General features: G+C 33.8%; 1 protein-coding gene and 1 long non-coding RNA gene across 3 annotated transcripts in view; one reads left to right on the top strand and one right to left on the bottom strand.

The window, feature by feature from the left end:
• The window catches only part of SLC30A9 (solute carrier family 30 member 9), a 107321-nt gene that overhangs the window by 5495 nt on the left and 81350 nt on the right, over positions 1–20476 (bottom strand). For both annotated transcript variants that reach the window (XM_049631951.1, XM_049631952.1), the window contains exons 11-18: positions 16612–16667; positions 14245–14380; positions 11622–11661; positions 10747–10818; positions 10175–10282; positions 7630–7795; positions 5199–5328; positions 3235–3348 (exon numbers count right to left, since the gene is read on the bottom strand). In XM_049631951.1, the coding sequence (XP_049487908.1) occupies positions 3235–3348; positions 5199–5328; positions 7630–7795; positions 10175–10282; positions 10747–10818; positions 11622–11661; positions 14245–14380; positions 16612–16667 (822 nt within the window). The remainder of the gene's footprint in view (positions 1–3234; positions 3349–5198; positions 5329–7629; positions 7796–10174; positions 10283–10746; positions 10819–11621; positions 11662–14244; positions 14381–16611; positions 16668–20476) is intronic.
• On the top strand, positions 448–14227 carry LOC125923596 (uncharacterized). The gene is made up of 2 exons (XR_007458096.1): positions 448–578; positions 13399–14227. It is a non-coding gene; the product is annotated as an uncharacterized LOC125923596 (long non-coding RNA).

Genomic DNA, 20476 nt, shown 5'->3' with positions numbered 1-20476 from the left:
GACACCTTTTCAAGGGAGACTCCAAGGTCAAAGCTATTTTCATAACGCTGATGTTATTTGCCTTTACTATGCTGGTATTTCCTCTGACGACATAAAAGCAATGGTAGATAAAATTGATGGCATCTTTGCACAATTCAAGGCAACTGCCACCCAACTCATATTATATGGAGTCATTGTGTTCCTTTACTGGCAGACACATTAAAAAAAAAAAAGCCAGTTTCACTTTAAAAAGTCCTTCATGAAGTAGTTTTTACATTGTTTTACATTGTTTACAATGTTTTTACATTGGTTTATTAAGCCTCAACGCCTGAGTACACTTTTTAAAATATTCTGTGACGAAATGGGGAGTATTCTTAGACCTTCCTGCTTCACACTGAGGTCTGAGGTCACAAAGAGAAGCACTCTGGGACGAGCTGGAGTTATGAGCTAAATCAGATGCTTGTTTACATAACACCATGTAGGAGCGCCTGGCTGGCTCCGTTGGTAGAGCATGCAAGTCTTGAGCTCAGGGTCGTGGGTCGTGAGTTCAAGCCCTACCTTGAGGGTGGAGCCTTCTTAACAACAACAACAACAAAAAAGTGAGCTTATCTAAGTAAACCCCATTTTTACTTGAAAGAAAAATGAACAAACTACGGTTATTCAAATTGGGTATTTGGCAGGGATCTTCTTAAAAAATGAACAAAATGAAAAAAAAATGAACAAAATGAATCTGTTACTTCAAGGAAAACAACAGTATTTGTTGCTAATGGTAAAATGCAAGCTTTCAAATGAATATTAGAATGCTGAAAAACTTGTATCTACCACCATGACCCTGACAGCTTCCGAATACTTAGAAATGTGTCACCATTTGAAAGATGTACATAAATTCAGTGAGTTAGTATTTCCCAAATGGCCAATTCATAACATTCTGGAATCATGCATGGGTTAAGAGATCCATCCAGAGTACAAAGACAGACCAACAAATTTTAATAGTGTATAGTAGATAATTAACCATACCCCAAGAGAGGTCTGGCCTTTGCCCTTGGCTACTGGGAGGTGATTGTTAGGCCCTTGGAATGTCCTGGCTGAAAATTTTGTCTTTGTTTATCTTTGGCCACACAATATCCGCTATATATCCAAATGGGACTAGAGACTAAAAGTGTCAGCTATTCCTTGGAGTGGCTAGAGATGAAAGGTTGACCACTTAGCAGTCAACTGTGGAGCCCCAGTAAGATCTCTGGACACCAACGCTCAGTTAAGGTTCCCTGATTAATACTCTGCAAACTGCCACACATCATTGTCAGGAAAGTAACAGTGTCCATGACTCCACAGTGGAGAGGACAACTGAAACTGTGTTTAGAACTCTCTCCTGTGCACTTCTTCCCTTGGCTAGTTTTAAGCCTTCCTTTCACTGTAATAAACCATAGCCAGGAGTATAAAAGCAACCAGTGAGTTCTGTGAGTCCTTTTTGTGAATTATCAAACCTAGGATGATAGGAGGAATCCCTTGAACTTTGTAACTGGTGCCAGAAAGGAGGGTGATCTTGTGAACTGTGTCCCTTAACTTCACAAACAGTTATGTGGAAAGTTCTTTGATATGGTTTCAGATTCCACACTGCAACTAAGCTTTAAGAGGCTACCAGGTGTCAGGTATGGGTTTAACATCACATAAGAATACCACAATTATCTGAAAAGGCTTTAAGAATACTTACAAAGACTACTCCCTTTTCTTTATATCCTTCAACCGAAACAATGTATGTCAACAGAATAAATGCAGAAGCAGATATGGGAATCCAGCGGTCTTAGATTTTTGCAAAAATGTGAAACAATATCACTCTTCTATTTTTTTCATTTTAGAAACTATAGTTATTTTTCATTAAAATATTATTTATATTAACATGAAATGAATAAATATTTTTAAAATTCTCAGTTTTAATTTATGATTTGGTAAATATCAATAAAGTATTATAATTTGAATAAATAAAAGCTGTTTGGGTCCTCAATAATTTTTAAGAATGTAAAGAATCTGAAGACCAAAATAATTGAGAATTGCTCCTCTAAAACTTGAAAATCATGTTGTAAACTATAATATTAACATAAACAAAATTGTATTATTTGATGTCCTATTAATCTGATCAGATATCTAGAGTCTAAAAGAAAAGATAGTAAGTAGTGATAGAAATTCTTCCCTTCAATATTTTTCTTTTTAAGAGAGAGAGAGAGAGCGAGCGAGAGCATGTACATACTTAAGCAGGCCCCATGCCCAGTGAAATGCCACACATGGGGCTCTATCTCATGACCCTAGATCATGACTTGAGCCAAAATCAAGAGTCGGATGCTTAACTGACTGAGCCGCCCAGGCACCCCTATTTCCCTTCAGTTTTTAACAAAAGAACGGTCAACATCAAGAAAGATGTGTTCCCTTCAACAAGCTATGTATGTCAAAGATCTTTTATAAGTTTTATTTATTGCAAAAACTTGAACTCAAGAGCCAATGAAAGACAATCTGAAAACACTGAGACATGTTTAAAGATAGTCTAATCAGGGGGGTGCCTCGGTGCCTCAGTCGGTTAAGTGTCTGACTTCGGCTCAGGTCATGATCTCACAGTTCGTGGGTTCAAGCCCCACACCGGGTTCTGTGCTGACAACTCAGAGCCTGGAGCCTGCTTCAGATTCTGTCTCCCTCTATCTGCCCTCCCTCCCTTGCTTGTGCTGTCTCTCAAAAATAAACATTTAAAAAAAAAAAAAAGATACTCTTATCAGGTAATACTTCAGTAAAAAACCAATAGATTGTAATGATCTCCAACTGAACAGAAGCAAAAAGGAAATATAAAATGACAGATGGAGTAAAAGGAAGATTGATGCGTATACTCAAGGACACATTCTATTTTTTCAAACTTTTGAACAAAATCTGAAGTTTCCCTTTTATCTTTCTCTAGAAACTTACAAAATACTTTTTATTTCAAAACAAAAAATCTTTGACTATTTTGGAAAACTAAGCAAGCAGTATAGAATAGTGGTTGAAGGTACAGATTTTGGAATTGAACGACAAAGGCTCAAATCCCAATTCCTTACCTTCCTTGAGTAAATTACCCAACTTCTCTAACCCAGTAATTTTTCTGGTTCACAACTACCAGTCATACACCATGGGGTTACTAAGAAGGTAAATGCATACACAGGATGCAATCAGCAGTGTCTGACACAGCATATGTACTCAAAAACAGGTGGCATTATTACTATTACAAAGACATCTTACTTTCAGTTCCTTCTCAAGTCTGTCTACTTCAGCTCCTAAAGTATCAATAATATTTTCTCCATGTTTAAGCATAAAGGTTTCTAGTTCTTCAGGAGTTTTCACTTCTTGAATTTCCTATAAAGAAAATGAAAGCAGAAAAACAAAATAACTTTTAAAAAAATCATAGTAGTACACTGATGATTTCTTTAAAAAATCGTAACACCATTAAGTTTGATGAAAATGAAAAACTTTCACACAATAGGCGATGGATGACCTAGTTCTGAAACAATTTAATTCAACAAAAAATTGAGTATAATACTTCACAGAGGTAGCTTACCAAAATCAGTGGGAACAGAACAGACTATTCAATAAATAGTGCCGGGGCAATTATTTTTCTATAGGAAAAAAGTATTAAATCCCTACCACAAATCATTAAAAAAACAAATAATTCTAAGTGAATTAAAAAACTATGAGTAGAAAACAAACCACAATATTTTTAGAGAAAAAGGAGAATATTTTTATGATACTGGGAAAAGGAAGGATTTCTTGAACAAGATAATAAAAAGCCTAGAGAAAAAGATTACAAATTTAACATAAAGTTTAAAAATGCATTAAGCCTTCTGTACAACAAAGTGAAACAGTAAATCACAAACTAGTATACACAACTGAGGAAGGATTCGTGTCAAGCATATTACAAATAAAATGTTTATAAATCTGTCAGAAGAACAGAAATTAACTAAATAAACAAGCAAGTAGAGGAAATCCCAATGGTTAATAAATTTCAGTGCTTACTAACCTCGTTACTACTACCAGGGGGAATATAAATTATAATTAAATATAAATTGTAATTCTCATATTTATCATAATGACAACAATTTAAAAACTGTCAATATAATACCACCTAGTAAGAATGTAAAATAATAGAAACTCTGATATACTAATGATGGAAGTTAAACTGACACACTTTACACAATTTGCCAAGACCTAGGGAAGCTGAGGGTAAGTTTACTCAATAGCCTATCTATTTTAAATCTAGCTGTGCACTACTCTAAAGAAATTCTTGCATAGGTGAACAAGGAAATGTATGAGAATGACACTGTGGACAGAAATGCCCAAGTGGAGACTGGATAAATAAATTACAACAGATTCATTAGAGAATACTAGATAGCAATTAAAATAAATTAACTAGAGGTATATGTATATATTAATATGGGAGAATCTCACAACCATGCTGTTAAACAAACTGTAGAGGAAATCAGACAGTATACCATTTATATCAATTTTTAAATATCCAACATGCTGCTATATACTACTATGTTAAGAAAAATATGCTGAAAAGTATAAAAACTGAATGGAAATGACAGTACTAAATTCAAAACAATTTTTAGTTCTAGGGATGGAGGAAGGAGAATGGGATCTAAAAGGAGAAAACCAAAGCTTCACCCATTTTTATAACAATTCCTTGTTTTTAATTCTAAGTAAATACAGTACAATAAAATGTTAGGATTTGACAAAGGCAAGTGGTAACCTGTACACTGTTCATTATATTATCCTCTGTAAATTCTCTTTTAAATTTAATTCTAATTTTAAAAAGCATGGGTTTTGGAGTCAGAGATCTAAATTCATATCTGACTCCATACTGTGGCTCTGCAATTTTAGGCAAGTTAATTAATCTTTCTGCGTCTCAATGTGCCTATGTATAAAATTGAAAATATTATTTCTTTACATCACAGCGCTGTTGAGAGTAAATCAGACAACATACATAAAATGCCTGGCATGTAACAAGCACTGGAATAGTAGGTTTGCTCTTCTGCTGTCTCTGACCCAATGTACAGTAAATAAAAGGGTTTTGTCTGATTTTGGAACCCTAAGAAGTTGAAGGCTGAAGTGATTTTAAGACCTGTAACAGTTTTATTTTATTTACTTAAAAATTTAATTTTTGTAACCCTTGGCTATATAAGAAAACAATAAATACATAAACTTACCTGCATCATTTGGTCAAAATCTTGTTTTTCTAAATATGATCTTGTAACAACTCGTCCATCAAAATCTACTTCTGCCTTAAATCTTACTTTCCCTAATCCCAGATCTGTGGCTTTAACATCATGAATTGCCCTGTAATCAATAACAACGCATACAAATTTATATACACGCACATGTATATTTTAATAGCGCAAAGTGCAGATTTCTTGTTTTTTTCCCACCAGTGATAAAAATGGACCAAGATGGCTTTCAGAGTGTTCACCATCAAGTGCCATATATCAATATCCAAAAAAATGTGCATTTAGCTATTTTTTCATAATGCATACAAAGATGCAAACTTTATAAATATTATAGTTTTATAAATGTTGTGAATTATATAGTTGGTGGATTAAAAACAATCAACTCTAAATTGCTTTTCTACCATGTTATTTCATCTCATAATCCTTTTTTCTTTTTCCCAAAAGCTTCTTTACAAGTCTTGATACCACTGTAAAAGTACTATCAGAATGAGGTTAATAATAACTACCTCATGGGATTGATATGGGGAGTAATGAACCAACACATACATAAAATTTTAATACTGTAGCAACTACATGTAAGGCATTTAATGAATGAAATTTACTTTACAGATTATACAACACTCCCAGAGGGACCTAAGTGACTTGCCTAAGGTAATTCAGCTAGTCAACAGCAGAGGCAGGATTTCCCCTCCAGATCTTCAGAAAGAGAAGCAGATGTTCAAGTGTCATAACTGCTTTTCATCCCTTCTGCCTGCCCTAACCCTAATCAATCTTCCTTAGGAAACTAATGAGAAAGTCTTTTCTTTCTATGGTAACCACTATTAACATCTTTTCTTTACAGGACATATAAAACAATAGAAAACAGTTAATCCTGGGGATAGACAGAGCTACTGGGAAAACAAATTTAAATGAGACTCCAAATACTCTTAAAACATTTGACTCTAATTTCTGAGTGATCCTGAGCAAGTTACTAAATATTGAGTCTAAAATTCTTTAGCCATAGAAATAAAGAAGTATATTTATCAACTAGGATGAAAATAACATTTAATATTTATAAAATTATATATGCCCAAAATGAAACAAAACTTGTCCAGAAAGGCAAGAAACTATATAATTTACTCTTTTTAAAAAAGTATACCTACCTCAGTCTTAACAACACGTTTAAAAATTTCATTATTTGACTAATACTAAATTGCAGCTAATGAAAATATGCAGCTATACCTTTTCCTTATGTACCTGTACAGAACTAACTGGATAGAAAAGTGTTTGTGATCAGCAGTGTGTCTACTATGGCTCCCGATAAGCCCCACCTCCTGTACTCAAGTCCTTGTGCAATTCTCTCTCTTTCAATGTGGGCTAGACTTGTCCTAAACAAGGGAACATGGCAAAGTGAGGAGCTATCATTTCCAAGATTAGATGACGATCTGTGACTTCATCTTGTCCACACTCAGTATCTATTGCCTTCTCATCTTGCATACTATGATGAAGCAAGAGGCCAGGTGGGAGACACCCATGTAGTAAGGAACTAAATTCTCTCAACAATTACATGAGCGGGCTTAGAAGAAGATCCTTCCCCAGGAGATGACTCCAGTCCCAGCCAACGCCTTTTGACTGCATTGTTTTTTTTTTTTTTTTAAATATGAAATTTACTGTCAAATCGGTTTCCATACAACACCCAGTCCTCATCCCAACAGGTGCCCTCCTCAATACTCATCACCCACCCTCCCCTCCCTCCCACCCCTCATCAACCCTCAGATTGTTCTCAGTTTTTAAGAGTTTCCTATGGTTTGGCTCCCTCCCTAATTTTTTTTCCCTTCCCCTCCCCCATGGTCTTCTGTTAAGTTTCTCAGGATTCACATAAGAGTTAAAACATATGGTTATCTGTCTTTCTCTGTGTGACTTATTTCACTTAGCATCACATTCTCCAGTTCCATCCACGTTGCTATGAAAGGCCATATTTCATTCTTTCTCATTGCCATGTAGTATTCCATTGTGTATATAAACCACAATTTTGACTGCAGTTTATAAGAAACCTAAGTTCAGGACCCAGGTAAACCATACCTGACCCACACCAACTGTGAGGTAACAAATGTTGTTTTAAATCACTAAGTTTTGAAGTAATTTGCACACAGTGATAGATAACTGAAAAAACTGTATGAACTTTCTGGATTACTAACATTTATTTTTTCTACCAATTTAATCTACAGATTTCACTCTTCCAGAAAATTTCAAATCTGCCACAGTGCATCTTTTTTACTTATAGCTCTTTTTTAGATTTCATAAACAACATATGCAAAATTATAAATACACATGTACCTAACAACAGGACACTGAAATATGTGAAGCAAAAACTGACAAATTTCATAATGCGTTTTTGTAAACCTTATTAGCAGCATCACTGGAATAAGCTGACCTTACTGATGGGTCGTTCTCCAGGAGTTCAGTCAGCCGCTGTACTTGCTCTGGCTGGATGGATCGCCCTAAGAGTGCTTCTGTGTTAGTGTAGATGAGGAACGCAGAGACTATGCCTAGTAATGTGCCCACACCCAAAGAACCTAGGCTGTCATACAGGGGATTACCTAAATAAAGTACATAAGAAGTCAGTAAACTAACATTTTCTTTTTTTCTTTTTATTTTTTTCAACATATGAAATTTATTGTCAAATTGGTTTCCATACAACACCCAGTGCTCATCCCAAAAGGTGCCCTCCTCAATACCCATCACCCACCCTCCCCTCCCTCCCACCCCCCATCAACCCTCAAGTAAATTAACATTTTCTATTATTTCAATCAGGTTTAGTGAGTAAAGAACCAGAATTAGTAAACCAAGGGACCCAAAATTCATTCTGAATTCCTTTAATGACTGTCCCAACAGGTTTACTATACTACAAAATGGGGATGCTACAATGTGCTTCACACTACATAGGAGTATCAGACTGTTTAATTATTTAAGATCTGTTTTCTTGCATCTGGTCATTACATGAGTGAGGGTCCAGAGCATTTTAGAGATATCATATACATATTAATAATATAATAGAGCCCATTTCTTTTTGATACATTAATAGCACTTTTCCTGTCCCATGTTGACAAAATAATTGGGAGATCAAAAGCTGAAAAACAAAACAAAACATTTTTTGTCTCTTTTTCTTATCAAGGTTCTGTGAGAAAATTAAGCCATACAAAAAATGATATGGATCACTCTTCTCATTCACTCAAGGATGATGCATAGCTAGTATCATTCTAGATACAAAGGAGAAAAGTTAACTCACTGCATGCTATAGGTACCTTAGAGCAGTGGTTCTCAAAGTACGGTTCCTTAATCAGCAGCATCAGCATCACTTGAGAACTTGGTAAAAATGCAAGTCCTTAGGCCTCACCTAAGACTCTGAATTGGAAACTCTGGAGTTGGGACCGGCATTCATTGTCTTCTCAAGCCCTCCAGGTGATTCTGATTCTAAAGTTTGCCTTAGTTTGTTAGGACTTAATTCTCTCCCAGAACCAATGAGAAGAGCTGATTATCAGACATCAATAAATATATTTAGAATTTTCCTAATAAACTTAACATACAAGACTTTTATGATTAAATGTTTTTTATTCCAAAGATCAAATATCAATATTAAATTTAGTATTAAATTAATATGCTTGGTAAACATTCATTTTACTAAAAAAAATGTCAATTTACACACTAGCTTTACTAACATTTAGTCAAAATATAACACTAAAAAGTAAAATGACTAATCTGTACTACAGTGCTGGAAATGACCCACTTGTAAAACATAATCCACTAGGAAGCTTGTAATTACAGAGTTCAAAATCAAATACTGCTCTTTAAAAATACAAATTTACATCATTATTTTTATTTAAAAATATACCTATATAAATAATCCTTCAGAAAACACAGAAATATTAGTTGGAAAATGTTTTATTGATTTCTTGGCATGTTATTTAATTTAAATGAATTAACCTAGCTAATTAAAACAACGTGAAACTCTAAAAACTAAAATTTGTATAAGTTTGATCCGACTGTTTTTTATTATTTGTAAAAGAAAATCTATTAACAGTTGACTTATTCATCAAGTCTCACTTTCCTTAAGCCTAAAATTTTGCTAAGTAATAATTTGTCTAAGAAATGTCTAAAATGGGAAGGTCAATTGGAAGAACAATGCAAATATTCTGGATCACAGTGAACATTAGAGAATGCTGGCCTAGTCTTAAAATGTACATTCAAAGTAAGAAAGATCCATTCATATTTCCGACTATTTTAAGAAACACTGCAGAAGCATGGAAGCTTACCACCTACAATTATTTCAAGTATGCAAGGGCAAATGGGTAAAAATGGAAGCAGTTCCATTCTGAGAGAACTGTAACCTCAGAAATTTAGTTTTTTTATACTAAATGGTTGTTTTAGAAGTTAAAAATGATTTTTCTGTCTTCTTATTTATCTGTACTGGTCTTCCAAACACTTAACTAGTTACCAAAATGAGGATAAATGCAACTAGAGAGTCCAGGAAACAGGAAAGCAACAGCAGTTGTTATTGGCACTAACAATGGAAGACAAATGAACAAGAGCCACAATACATATTTATTTGAACTTTAGGGTTTATTAAAGTTCTCTCCCATATATCATCTTAATAAACCTACAAGGTCACTAGGCCAAATATCAATAGGAAGCTCAGAGTACTTGCATAATTTATTAAGGCACATCTAGGAAGGTTAAGCACATTATAGAAATGCTCTATTAACAGCCTTTCTGTATTTCAAACAAAGAAAATTTCTAGAGAGACATCTGAAGACTTTTGCTATCTTAATTGTCTTATACAAATAAATGGTTAGTATGGAATTAGTATTTAACAATCTCTATTGGTTTAAATTATTCAGTGATATAAAAGAAAATACCCACATATTAGACAATTACTTAAGTACTACAAATAAATCACCTGTAATTTATGAAATACTTACCTGTTATAGAAGTAAGGCCCATACACGTGGCTGCTATTATTACTCCCAAGACTGCTGCGGTATCCTCCAGTAATATAACATTTGTACTAGGATCACGACTTTCCATTACTTAATCGGTTGGGGTACAGACAAGAAAAGAAATTTTCTGAAATCCTAATTTGATACTATCAGGTAACATTTTAATAAGTATCCATTCAAAATTAAGATATAAATTAAGACAAAAATGTATGAGATCCTGATTTTAAACATCCTGTTCAATGTAAACATGACTTCATGGTTTAAATGTTGACAGTAACAAATTTAAAGTCAAATTACTTTCTTTTTTTTTTTTACTTTCTCTAATAATATAAGTACATACAGAAATATTATAGTTCACTTAAGTTAAAATACAAAGTATTCACGTTCATATCACACTACATTTCTCTTTTTAAAAGAGACCGTATATATTGTAAGAGTCACACAGGAAGACACTGAGATATATTTTATACACATCTATAAGGAAAAAAGAAACAGCGCTAGGCAATTTTAAAAAATAAAGGAGGTGAATGAAATAGGACACCTAAAATACATACCATATTTATAAAATGGCATTCCTTTGGCCCGAGCACTCCTACGAAGTTCATTTACAGCAACGAGAAGTGTTGCTGAAAGAAAAGCATTCATATCAGCAAGGAAAAAGCTTCATGCCTCCCAGCTTTAAAGATGGCATCTCAAACTAAAGAGGCACAACACTTTTAATGCCAAGGTTGTCAATAAAGAAAAGTCCTCTATTAACTAGTCATTATCAAGACTCCGAAAATCATCACATCACAATGAATTTCTAGTATTCCCCATATTTCTAAACCGTAATAATTTTAATTTCCTGACTACAACCTAATGACCTTAATTTATTGGACAGCAACTGGTTGGCAGGCAGCATGCTAAGCACATTTACGTTTGACCCTCCCAACCTTTTGAGGCAGGTAGTGTTATCATCATTTTACAGACTGTGAAGGGAACACTATGCATAGCAAATGACAACGTTTTGAAAGTAAGCACACTATGAATTCAGCAATGAGTCAGGCAGTTTCCCACATGATGTCAGTACTTCTCTGTCATAGAACTGCTACAGATGAAATTTGCAGAAACTTTGAAATATTTTATTGCAAAGAGTGACCTTTCTGTGACTAACACTACTAAAACCCGACTTTTAAAAACTCAATATGTAGTTATGTTTTTATACTTCGCTCCAAATGTTCTATTACGATAAAATACTCAAAAACAAAAAGGTTTTCCCTTGCCCCCACCCATTATAGGAATAACCATATTATACAAAGAATTTACTTCCTCAAAGTAGATTCCTATTTCTAGTTTTTCTTTAATCAATGGAATTTAGCAATTTATAAGAGTGGACTGCTGAATATATATTACTAAATTAAGAATAAAGAGATACTGTGACAGTACATACCTCCTTCAGATACTAATGATCCTGCTAAAATACAATATGCCTAGAAAATAAGTATTAAAGCATAAGTTAATATTTCATTAAAGAATCACAATGATTCATGCATAAAATTTATAATGTTTAAAACGGAAACATAAATTGAAATCCTAGCCAGATCAGGATCTTGATGGGAAACAGCTCAAACGAGGACAATGAGATAGATGGTGTATCTTCATAAAAGGAAAAAAAAGTTAAAAATCTGATGGCCGTCTCATTTTTTAAACTTATCTTCTCTGTAGAATGTGATACCATGACCTAAGTTAAATTCTTGATATAAAATATGAAAAAATTACTTAATTGGTATGAAAATTTTTCTGAAGTTGAAAATGAACACAAACATTTGAAATCTGGGGTGTGGATATCAGGATACAGTAAGATCCACATCCATACCCATGTAACTTCTGGATTTTGTTTGGATGCCTAGTACCAATCCTGATTCAGAAAGATAACCAGTTATAAACAGTAATCAATTTGGGGGAGGCGGGTAACACCATCTACCTTGCAGTTCCAGGATACTCTTGGATTAATGAAAGATTTCAAAAAACTTTAATCCAAGGTGTATATAAACAGTTAACCTAGCAACACAAATTTAAACAATTTTAAATGTACTCCAAACCAAACACATGTAGAATTTTCAACATTTCCTTCTTGGAACCCTAGGCTTCCCTGAAACAGAAGTTTGGAAAATTCTGATTCCAGTCCAACACTCTCATAATTCTACTAAGGAAACTGAGATGTCCCAAGGCTATGTGATTTTCCTGAGTACACAAAAGTGATACCAGGGTAAAAACTTAAATATGGGTTTTCCAGTTTTAATTCTAGGCTATTCCCACTGAATCCTACTGCCAACCTAAAACATAATTAAAAGAGTAGCTAAACGTCTCAGTAATTTTTTTAATCCTTCTATCTCTTTCCTGAAAGGATTTAAGATACACTTGTCACCCAAAAAAGGGAAACAGTATGTATCAGCCAGTGATTCCAAAATCTAATAAACATAAACTGGTCTATGGTATGTTAACCATTATATATTAACCAAGAGTCATAGTATGAAGGAACCTCATTTAGTTACAATAAGACAGAAAGAAGAGCTTCTAGAAACTTTAAAACTTATACACAATCAAAAATTTAACTAATTTTCACTGACCACTTAGCCTCTATGAAGTAATACCGTACAAATCAGACAAATGAGGTTATCTATAAAGTGACCAAACTTTTCAGAATGGAGAAAATATACCTGCTCATTTCAATTATATGCTAAGAAATCAGTCAATAAAAATGGTAGGAAAAGCCTAGTTTAATAGGCTTGTTATTGTGTCGGTACATAGGTGTAATAAGATGTTAAATGAAACTCACTGCAGTTGAGAACAAATTAGGTTATAAGTTCTCCCACATTCCAAAATGAGGTGCTGTTCCGTCTCTTCAGGCCAGGACAGAGGATGCCCTAGGCTGGTTCTGCAACCCCTAGCTCCACACCCACTAGCCCATGAAGAAAAGCTAAGGTTATGAGCAAAAGTGAAGATTTCTTTGGAGAAAGCTGTTAACTGTTAAGATTGCTCAGAAAGCTGGACGTGCACCCTTACTGTTTAGAGTTTACAGTGAACTATGTCTAATGCACATATAAAAATAAATTTATTGGCAAGTCTACTAACTGATATTGTGTCAACAGAGTAAATAATTATGTTTGAAAAAAAAAATACACCCTCACTGAGAGGGTATTAAAGATGTCTGTTTTAACACACAGGGTCCAAACACGGAATTCTAAGTACGAGTCTTTTGAAAAGAGATCAGCTGCCCAAAGAGCCTTCTTGAAAATGCAAGGCAACCTCAGCAGAAACAATCTGGAACTACACAAGATGCAGAAGCTGACAGCGGCTGGCACGTGACCAATCTGTTTATCAAGAGAGCTAGAGTCAGAGTGGCCACGCAGGGTAATCTCCAAGAAGTTTCCATGAGAGAAAAAGGCAGCTTTAAGAATCTACAAAGACCAGAGGAAACCACTGCAAAATGATGCTGCTGTCAGTAAAGTCTTACTTTTCTGTCCCCTATCCCTACCTTTGATGCTGCCAGAGCAATCTAGGGAGTAGAAGAGAAGGGTAGAAGTCCTAAGTAGGATTATACAGAAGGTGACCATGCTCCCATCCTACCATTAACCCAGTATAGGCTTCCTATCTACACGCGTGAAAGAAAAAGATCTTTAAATAAAATTCCAACTTACGACTGTGTGGGACTGTCTATTTTAATTACTGATAGATTATTCTTGGGACTAAAAATGAATAGAGATGTTCTTGTTCTTTAACAGTAACTGGAGAAATGAATGGAACTGCCCAAGATTTTAACCAAGGAGTCAGTGCTTAATGATTGTACCTACAGAGATACTCTTGGTTCAACATCACTGAATCATATGGACTTAGAGGTCATGTCTAGTCATGTTTGAAAAAATACAACTACAGATACATAACCAAGTATTATAGTCAAAAAGGTATGTGTTAGTCCCTTTCTTTAACATCAATGTGACAAAGCATTCTACTGTACTTAATCACTATTTCATATTACTTGAAAACTGAGGGGGGGGGGAAAAAAAGATTACCCATAGAAGGGATTCCATTGGCTGTGGATTAAGCAATCCCATGATTCCATGATACCAAGATAATCCTGCACCCATCATGAAAATACCAACCCCACTAATCAGTGAAGCAATATAGCGCATATTCGAAAATCCATACCTGAAAAATAAAAAAGATAATACGGTTTACAAGAAATACAAATTGTTTTAAAACATGTTTCATGAGTCAGTGAAAAAGAAAACCAAAACTCACAATATCGAGATGTCATGGCTTTATGTTTAAGTAAAATGTAAGTGCCAAACTTAAGTCAGAAAATCAATATATGAAACGAAAAAAACTGGAAGATCTTTGAAAAAATATAAAAACAGAGTTAATATGGTTAAATTCAGGTATTTTCTAATCCCTTTTCCATATAGTCTGTTTTGATCAAGTAGAGGCACTTTTACTATTATGTATCCCAAATACTGATTAAACTAATCTATTTAAAAATGCATTCAGATATTTAATTAAAAGGGTAACATTTAAATTTCCTGGTAATACAGCCTCTAACTAAATATTATGGTCTTCTGGCACAGCCAATCACTGATTTATACTACCTATAATTTGATGCTGGACACTTGTTGCTGGTTCTGAAGTTCAGTACACAGCAACTAACTACTATTAACAGGACTATGAGCTTCAGTTTCTGGGTGTGTTCATGATGTTTAAAAATTTTTTTTTCATTTGTTTTCTAAGAATCTTTGGTCTGTATGTGCATTATTTTGTATTACTGTATGTGTTAATAAAATACGGAGTATTAAAAAGTTCAAAAACATATGAGGTAAAGAACCACTCATTAACAAAAATATTTCCTGGGAAATTTACTTCCAAAGTCAAACTCTATGGCACCCTTCTGGCAGATGCAAATTTAAACAATAGGTCTCAATTAAAATTGCTTTTTAATTATTTTTGCAAATATGTAGTAATCTTGCCATAGGGAATTCTCAGTTTATAGATGTGACAACGTTCTACCAGCATGATTTAGAAAAACTTACTTTCTCTGAAATTTACCCCCCCAAATTAGGGATACACATATTTATTTAAGTTAATTAAGATCTAAATTAAATGCTATTATTTTCATTTTATGTGTTTTCAAAAATCTTGTAGTTTCTTACTGAAATTTTTAACTATGTAGATCTGCACTGTCCAATATTAGTCATCAGCCACATAAAGCTATTTAAATTTAAATTAATTAAAACTAAATAAAAATTTAAATGTAGTTCTTCAGTTGCACTAGCCACATTTCAAATGCTCAACAGCCACATGTAGCTACAGCTAGGGACTATCATACCGGACAGATACAAAATATTTCTACTACTTAGAATACTCAATACTCTATTGGGCAGTAGATTGTTGAAAAATACCTTAAGAAGAAATCTTCATAACCCCAAATTTTAAAATTTTATCCTGTTTTAAAATTTTTGGTACATAAAACTGGTCAGGAAAATAATTTTTTGACATAGTAAAATATTGTAATAATGTGTAATTAGCAGATTAGAAAGCTAGTTGTTCTTTGTAATAGCTTTATTGACAGTTTTAGGATATTCAAAATATGTCATTATTTATAAGAAAACAGTAGCATCTTGCTTTTGAGTAAAAAAAGGCACTTATATAAAGCATATATGTAGACTCCTTTACAGAAATAAAATAGCTTTTTTTTTTGCCTTTAAGATAGATCAAATTCTATTACTGAAGCTTGTTAAATGATACATGTGGAATTCAAAGTATTATGTTAGTTGTGTTAGTAAAAAGAATATCAAATAACTGATGTGACTCAAAATAATATATTCTAAAAAGAATACTCATTTTACAAATAAATTTTGAAATGTTAGCAGAAATACAATTTCAAAATCAAAATGTAAGGATTAAAATACATTAAATAGAGATTTAATAAAAGTTATTGGGGTCCCTGGGTGGCTCAGTCAGTTAAGTGTCTGACTTGATTTTAGCCCAGGTCATGATCTCACGCTTCATGAGACTGGGTCCCATGTTGGGCTTTCTACCCCTCCCCTCACACCCAAGAACATACATGTGGCTCTCTCTCTCAAAATAAATAAACTTAAAAAAAATTACCACCAAAATTTTAGATTGAGTGCCTATTAGTCTAAATGTGGAATGTTTCCTTTAACCAAATAAAATAGAACTCTAAGATCAAAATATGTGCTTTGTTATTATCAACTACAAAGAGAACAAGATCTCTATGCTGTTACAAAGCATAAAGGTAATTTAAACTTCATTTTCAAATTAGATCTTGAATTTATTTTGACACAGCAGTGAGTCATGCATTCAGTTGCTTATATTTCAATGACTTGCTGCCCCCCAAAAAACCAAAATAAAGACAATGTCCTTACGGATGAGTAGGATCTGGTGTTTGAACAGACTTACTGATGCCCACTGCTAGCAAACCCTACGGAGAAGTAAAAAGGGTAAATAATTGTTAGCAAGATGGAGAGAATAGTGTGGAAAAACCAATCTGGAGTGTGCAATCTGACAGTGGCAAAGAAACACTTAACATGGACATACACAACAGCCTATCAATTCTGGTTCCCAGTACTTACCTTACAGAAATAAAGATGAACCCAATGGGGTTCAAAACACCATTGCTTATAAGGACGAAAAATGTGAAAGCCAACCTAAAAATACATCAATAAGGAATGGCAAAATAAATGATGGTATTGCCAAACTGTAAATTACTTCTACAACAGTTTAAAAAATGGAGTGGAGAGACAGCTTTCTGTACTGACATACCATTAGACATACCATTAAAGTGGAAGAAAAAAAACAAGTTTAGGAATAGCGTATTAAGTACAAAAAAACCTGTGTAATTTTTCTAGACTATATATAATGTAAAGCACGGGAAAAGGTCTAGAAGAACACACATTTAACTGTTGACACCTCGGAGATAGAAGAAGGATTAGGGTAGTCTGTCACATCTGATTTTTCACAGGAAAAGTAACTTGTATAGCCGTACAAATATAGTAAACATTTTAAACAGTACGCATTGCATATTGACACATACATTTCTTTTAAAACTTCAAAACCATGTACCAGGAGTTACGTATCAATATACACAGAGAAGTGATTTCTGGGGTGTGGAAGAAGGGAATAAAGATGGAGGACTAGTTACAACTAAGATTTAATTTCTTTAAAAAAAACAAAAATGTAAAACACATATGGCAAAAATATGACATGTCTTTAATCCTGGTTATCACCTTTCTCTTTTCCTTCCTTTCTCCCCTGACCTTATCTTTTCTTGCTTTCATTTCTATTTATTTGGTTTTTTTTCTTACATCTTTTGTTAAAAAGAATTATCCACTGGAAACTCCTGATATTAGTATGTTTGCCCTCAGTAAGTCCTTTCTATTCTAATTTGATGTGAATTTAGAAATCTAAAAAAGATTACCTCATTAAAATTATTTACTTAATAACAATACAAAGCCTCTGAGTGAATACCCTATGTGGTATTATTTGCTTAATCTGGGGTTTTTCCTTTTTTTTTTTTTCAGCACAGTATCCAATATCAGATAGATAAAGCTTCAAGATAGCCAAATTCTTCATGGATGAGGTTTCCCTGTCAGTTACAAGATACCTAATAGAAACATTCTCTCTAGTAAAATATATAGAGATTACACCACCTTGAAAATGGCTAAAACAAATATATACTGAACTTTTAAGTTTTAATACTGGAAATCCTACCCTAAATACACAGAATATTACCAATTTTTTTTCTACTGGATTCCAAAGAAAAAGAGGGTTAAAACTACCTAACACATAGAAGATGACTTTTCAGTGAACCAAACCAAGAAAATGAGAGTAAATTAAGATAGAACATATACTTCTTTAAAACCTATACATTAAAATTAAAATATGAATTCATGTTGTGTGTGTGTGTGTGTATACACACACATGATTTATAATGTTTACAAAACAGCCATTGGGTATTCAATTATTTTTAAAATCCTTACTATTCAGGTTGGCCATGCAATGAAATGTGGAATATCAAGTTTTTTATAAATTGAATATAGATTATTACTTACCATTATTTATTAGTTTTTTCTACAAAAATAAGATATCATAGATCATCCCTAATCCTGTCCATCCCCACTCCCAGAAGCAGGGAAGTATGAGTTAGGTTTGATATGTGTCCTTTCAGACCTTTTTCTGCACAATTGTATGCGTGTATAACACACAAATAAATATACACAAATATATCAGTTTTGTAAATATGACCTACATCTGTTTGGTTTGCAACATAATGAAGTATTAACAGCTAGTGGCTAAGAAGCAATGCTTCCTCTTCCATGATCATCCTTCCCTTTTTGGTTTTCCTTCAGCATCATACTATCATTCAAGTGCTTAAATGTCATCTTGGAATATCTTTCTAGTTGTTTGAAGTGTATGACCTCCTTACAAAAGACAGAGCAAGGACTGTCTTCTTCTAAACACTACATTGTAAACTAGGTGCTCAATAAATTCATACAAATTAATATTAATGATGCATTATATATTATTTAGGAGAAAAGTTTTAAAAAATGAACTGTCAGAGAAATTGTAAACCTAGATACCACCAGAGGTACAGATCTAATTTAAAAGTTAAGGTGTTTTAGTCTCTCAAGGGGTAAAGAAAAAAATATTATAGTTATAAAAATACTATAAAAATTTACTCTTTAATAACTGGAATTTTTATCTTTTGACCACCTTCATCCATTTTTGCCCACTGCCGCCCCCCCAAACCCCCGCCACTCCCCTTACTCCATCTTGGCAACCACCAATTTTTTGGTATCTAGGAGTTTGGGATATTTTTGTTTTACTCCATGTATAAGTGAGATTACACAGTATCTACCTCCAACTTTATTTCCCTTAGCATAATGACCTCAAGGTCCATCCATGTTGTCATAAATGGCAGGATTTTTCTTTTTTTTTTTATGGCTGAATATTTGTGTGCATGCATGTGTGGGTGCATGCACAACACATTCACACACACCCACACATTTTCTTTATCTTTTCATCTAGTGACGGTGTGGACCCAGGTTGTTTCCATGTCTTGGTTATCGTAAATAATGCTGCACTGAACACCAGGGTGCAGATATCTTTTCCATAGTATTTTGTTTCCTTGAGATAAGAATTCCAGAAGTGTGAGGTGATAGCTCACTGTGATCTTGACAGCATTTCCTTGATTAGTAACGTTGAGCACTTGAGTACCTTTCATGTACTTGTTGGCCATTTGTATGTCTTCTTTGGAAAAATATCTATTCAGATTCTTCCCCATTTTTTGATTGGATAGGTTTTTTTTTTTTTTTCCATTGAGTTGTAGGAGTTCCTTAGAATTTTTAAAAATATTATTATGTCTATGGGGCGCCTGGGTGGCTCAGTCGGTTGAGCGCCGACTTCGGCTCAGGTCACGATCTCGCGGTCCGTGAGTTCGAGCCCCGCATCGGGTCCCTGTGCTGACAGCTCAGAGCCCGGAGCCTGTTTCAATTCTGTGTCTCCCTCTCTCTGACCCTCCCCCATTCATGCTCTGTCTCTCTCTGTCTTAAAAATAAATAAACGTTAAAAAAAAAAATTAAAAAAAAATATTATGTCTAAAAAGCTTTCAAAAGAGATACATTGAGTTGTATCAGTTCTTTATATATTTTGGATACTAATCCTTTATCAAATATGTCATTTGCAAATATCTTCTCCCATTTAGCTGGTTGCCTTTTAGTTGACTGTTTCCTTCACTGTGCAGAAGCTATTTATTTTGATATAGTCCCAGTACTTAATTTTTGCTTTTATTTCCCTTGCCTTAGGAGATATACCTAGAAAAATGTTGGTACGGTTGATGTCAAAGAAATTATTGCCTATACTCTCTTCTTGATTTTTATGATTTCAGGTCTCACATTTAGGTCTTTAATGCATTTTGAGTTTATTTTTCCATACAGTGTAAAAAAGTACTCCAGTTTCATTCTTTTACATGTAGCTGTCCAGTTTTCCCAGCACCATTTATTGAAGAGACTATCTTTTTCTCTTTGGACATTCTTTCCTACTTTGTCAAAGACTGACTGACTATATATAATTGTGGGTTTATTGCCAGGTTTTCTATTCTATTCCATTGATCAATGCATCTAGTTTTCTGCCAGTTCCATACTGTTTTGATTACTACAGGTTTGTAACACAACTTGAAGTCCAGAACTGCGATACTTCCAGTTTTGCTTTTCTTTTTTAAGACTGCTTTGG

Source organism: Panthera uncia, chromosome B1, assembly GCF_023721935.1.
Source record: "Panthera uncia isolate 11264 chromosome B1, Puncia_PCG_1.0, whole genome shotgun sequence".
NCBI classification, from domain to species: Eukaryota; Metazoa; Chordata; class Mammalia; order Carnivora; family Felidae; genus Panthera; species Panthera uncia.
Note: the sequence above shows the minus strand (reverse complement) of the source record. Positions and strands in the feature narration are given on the sequence as shown.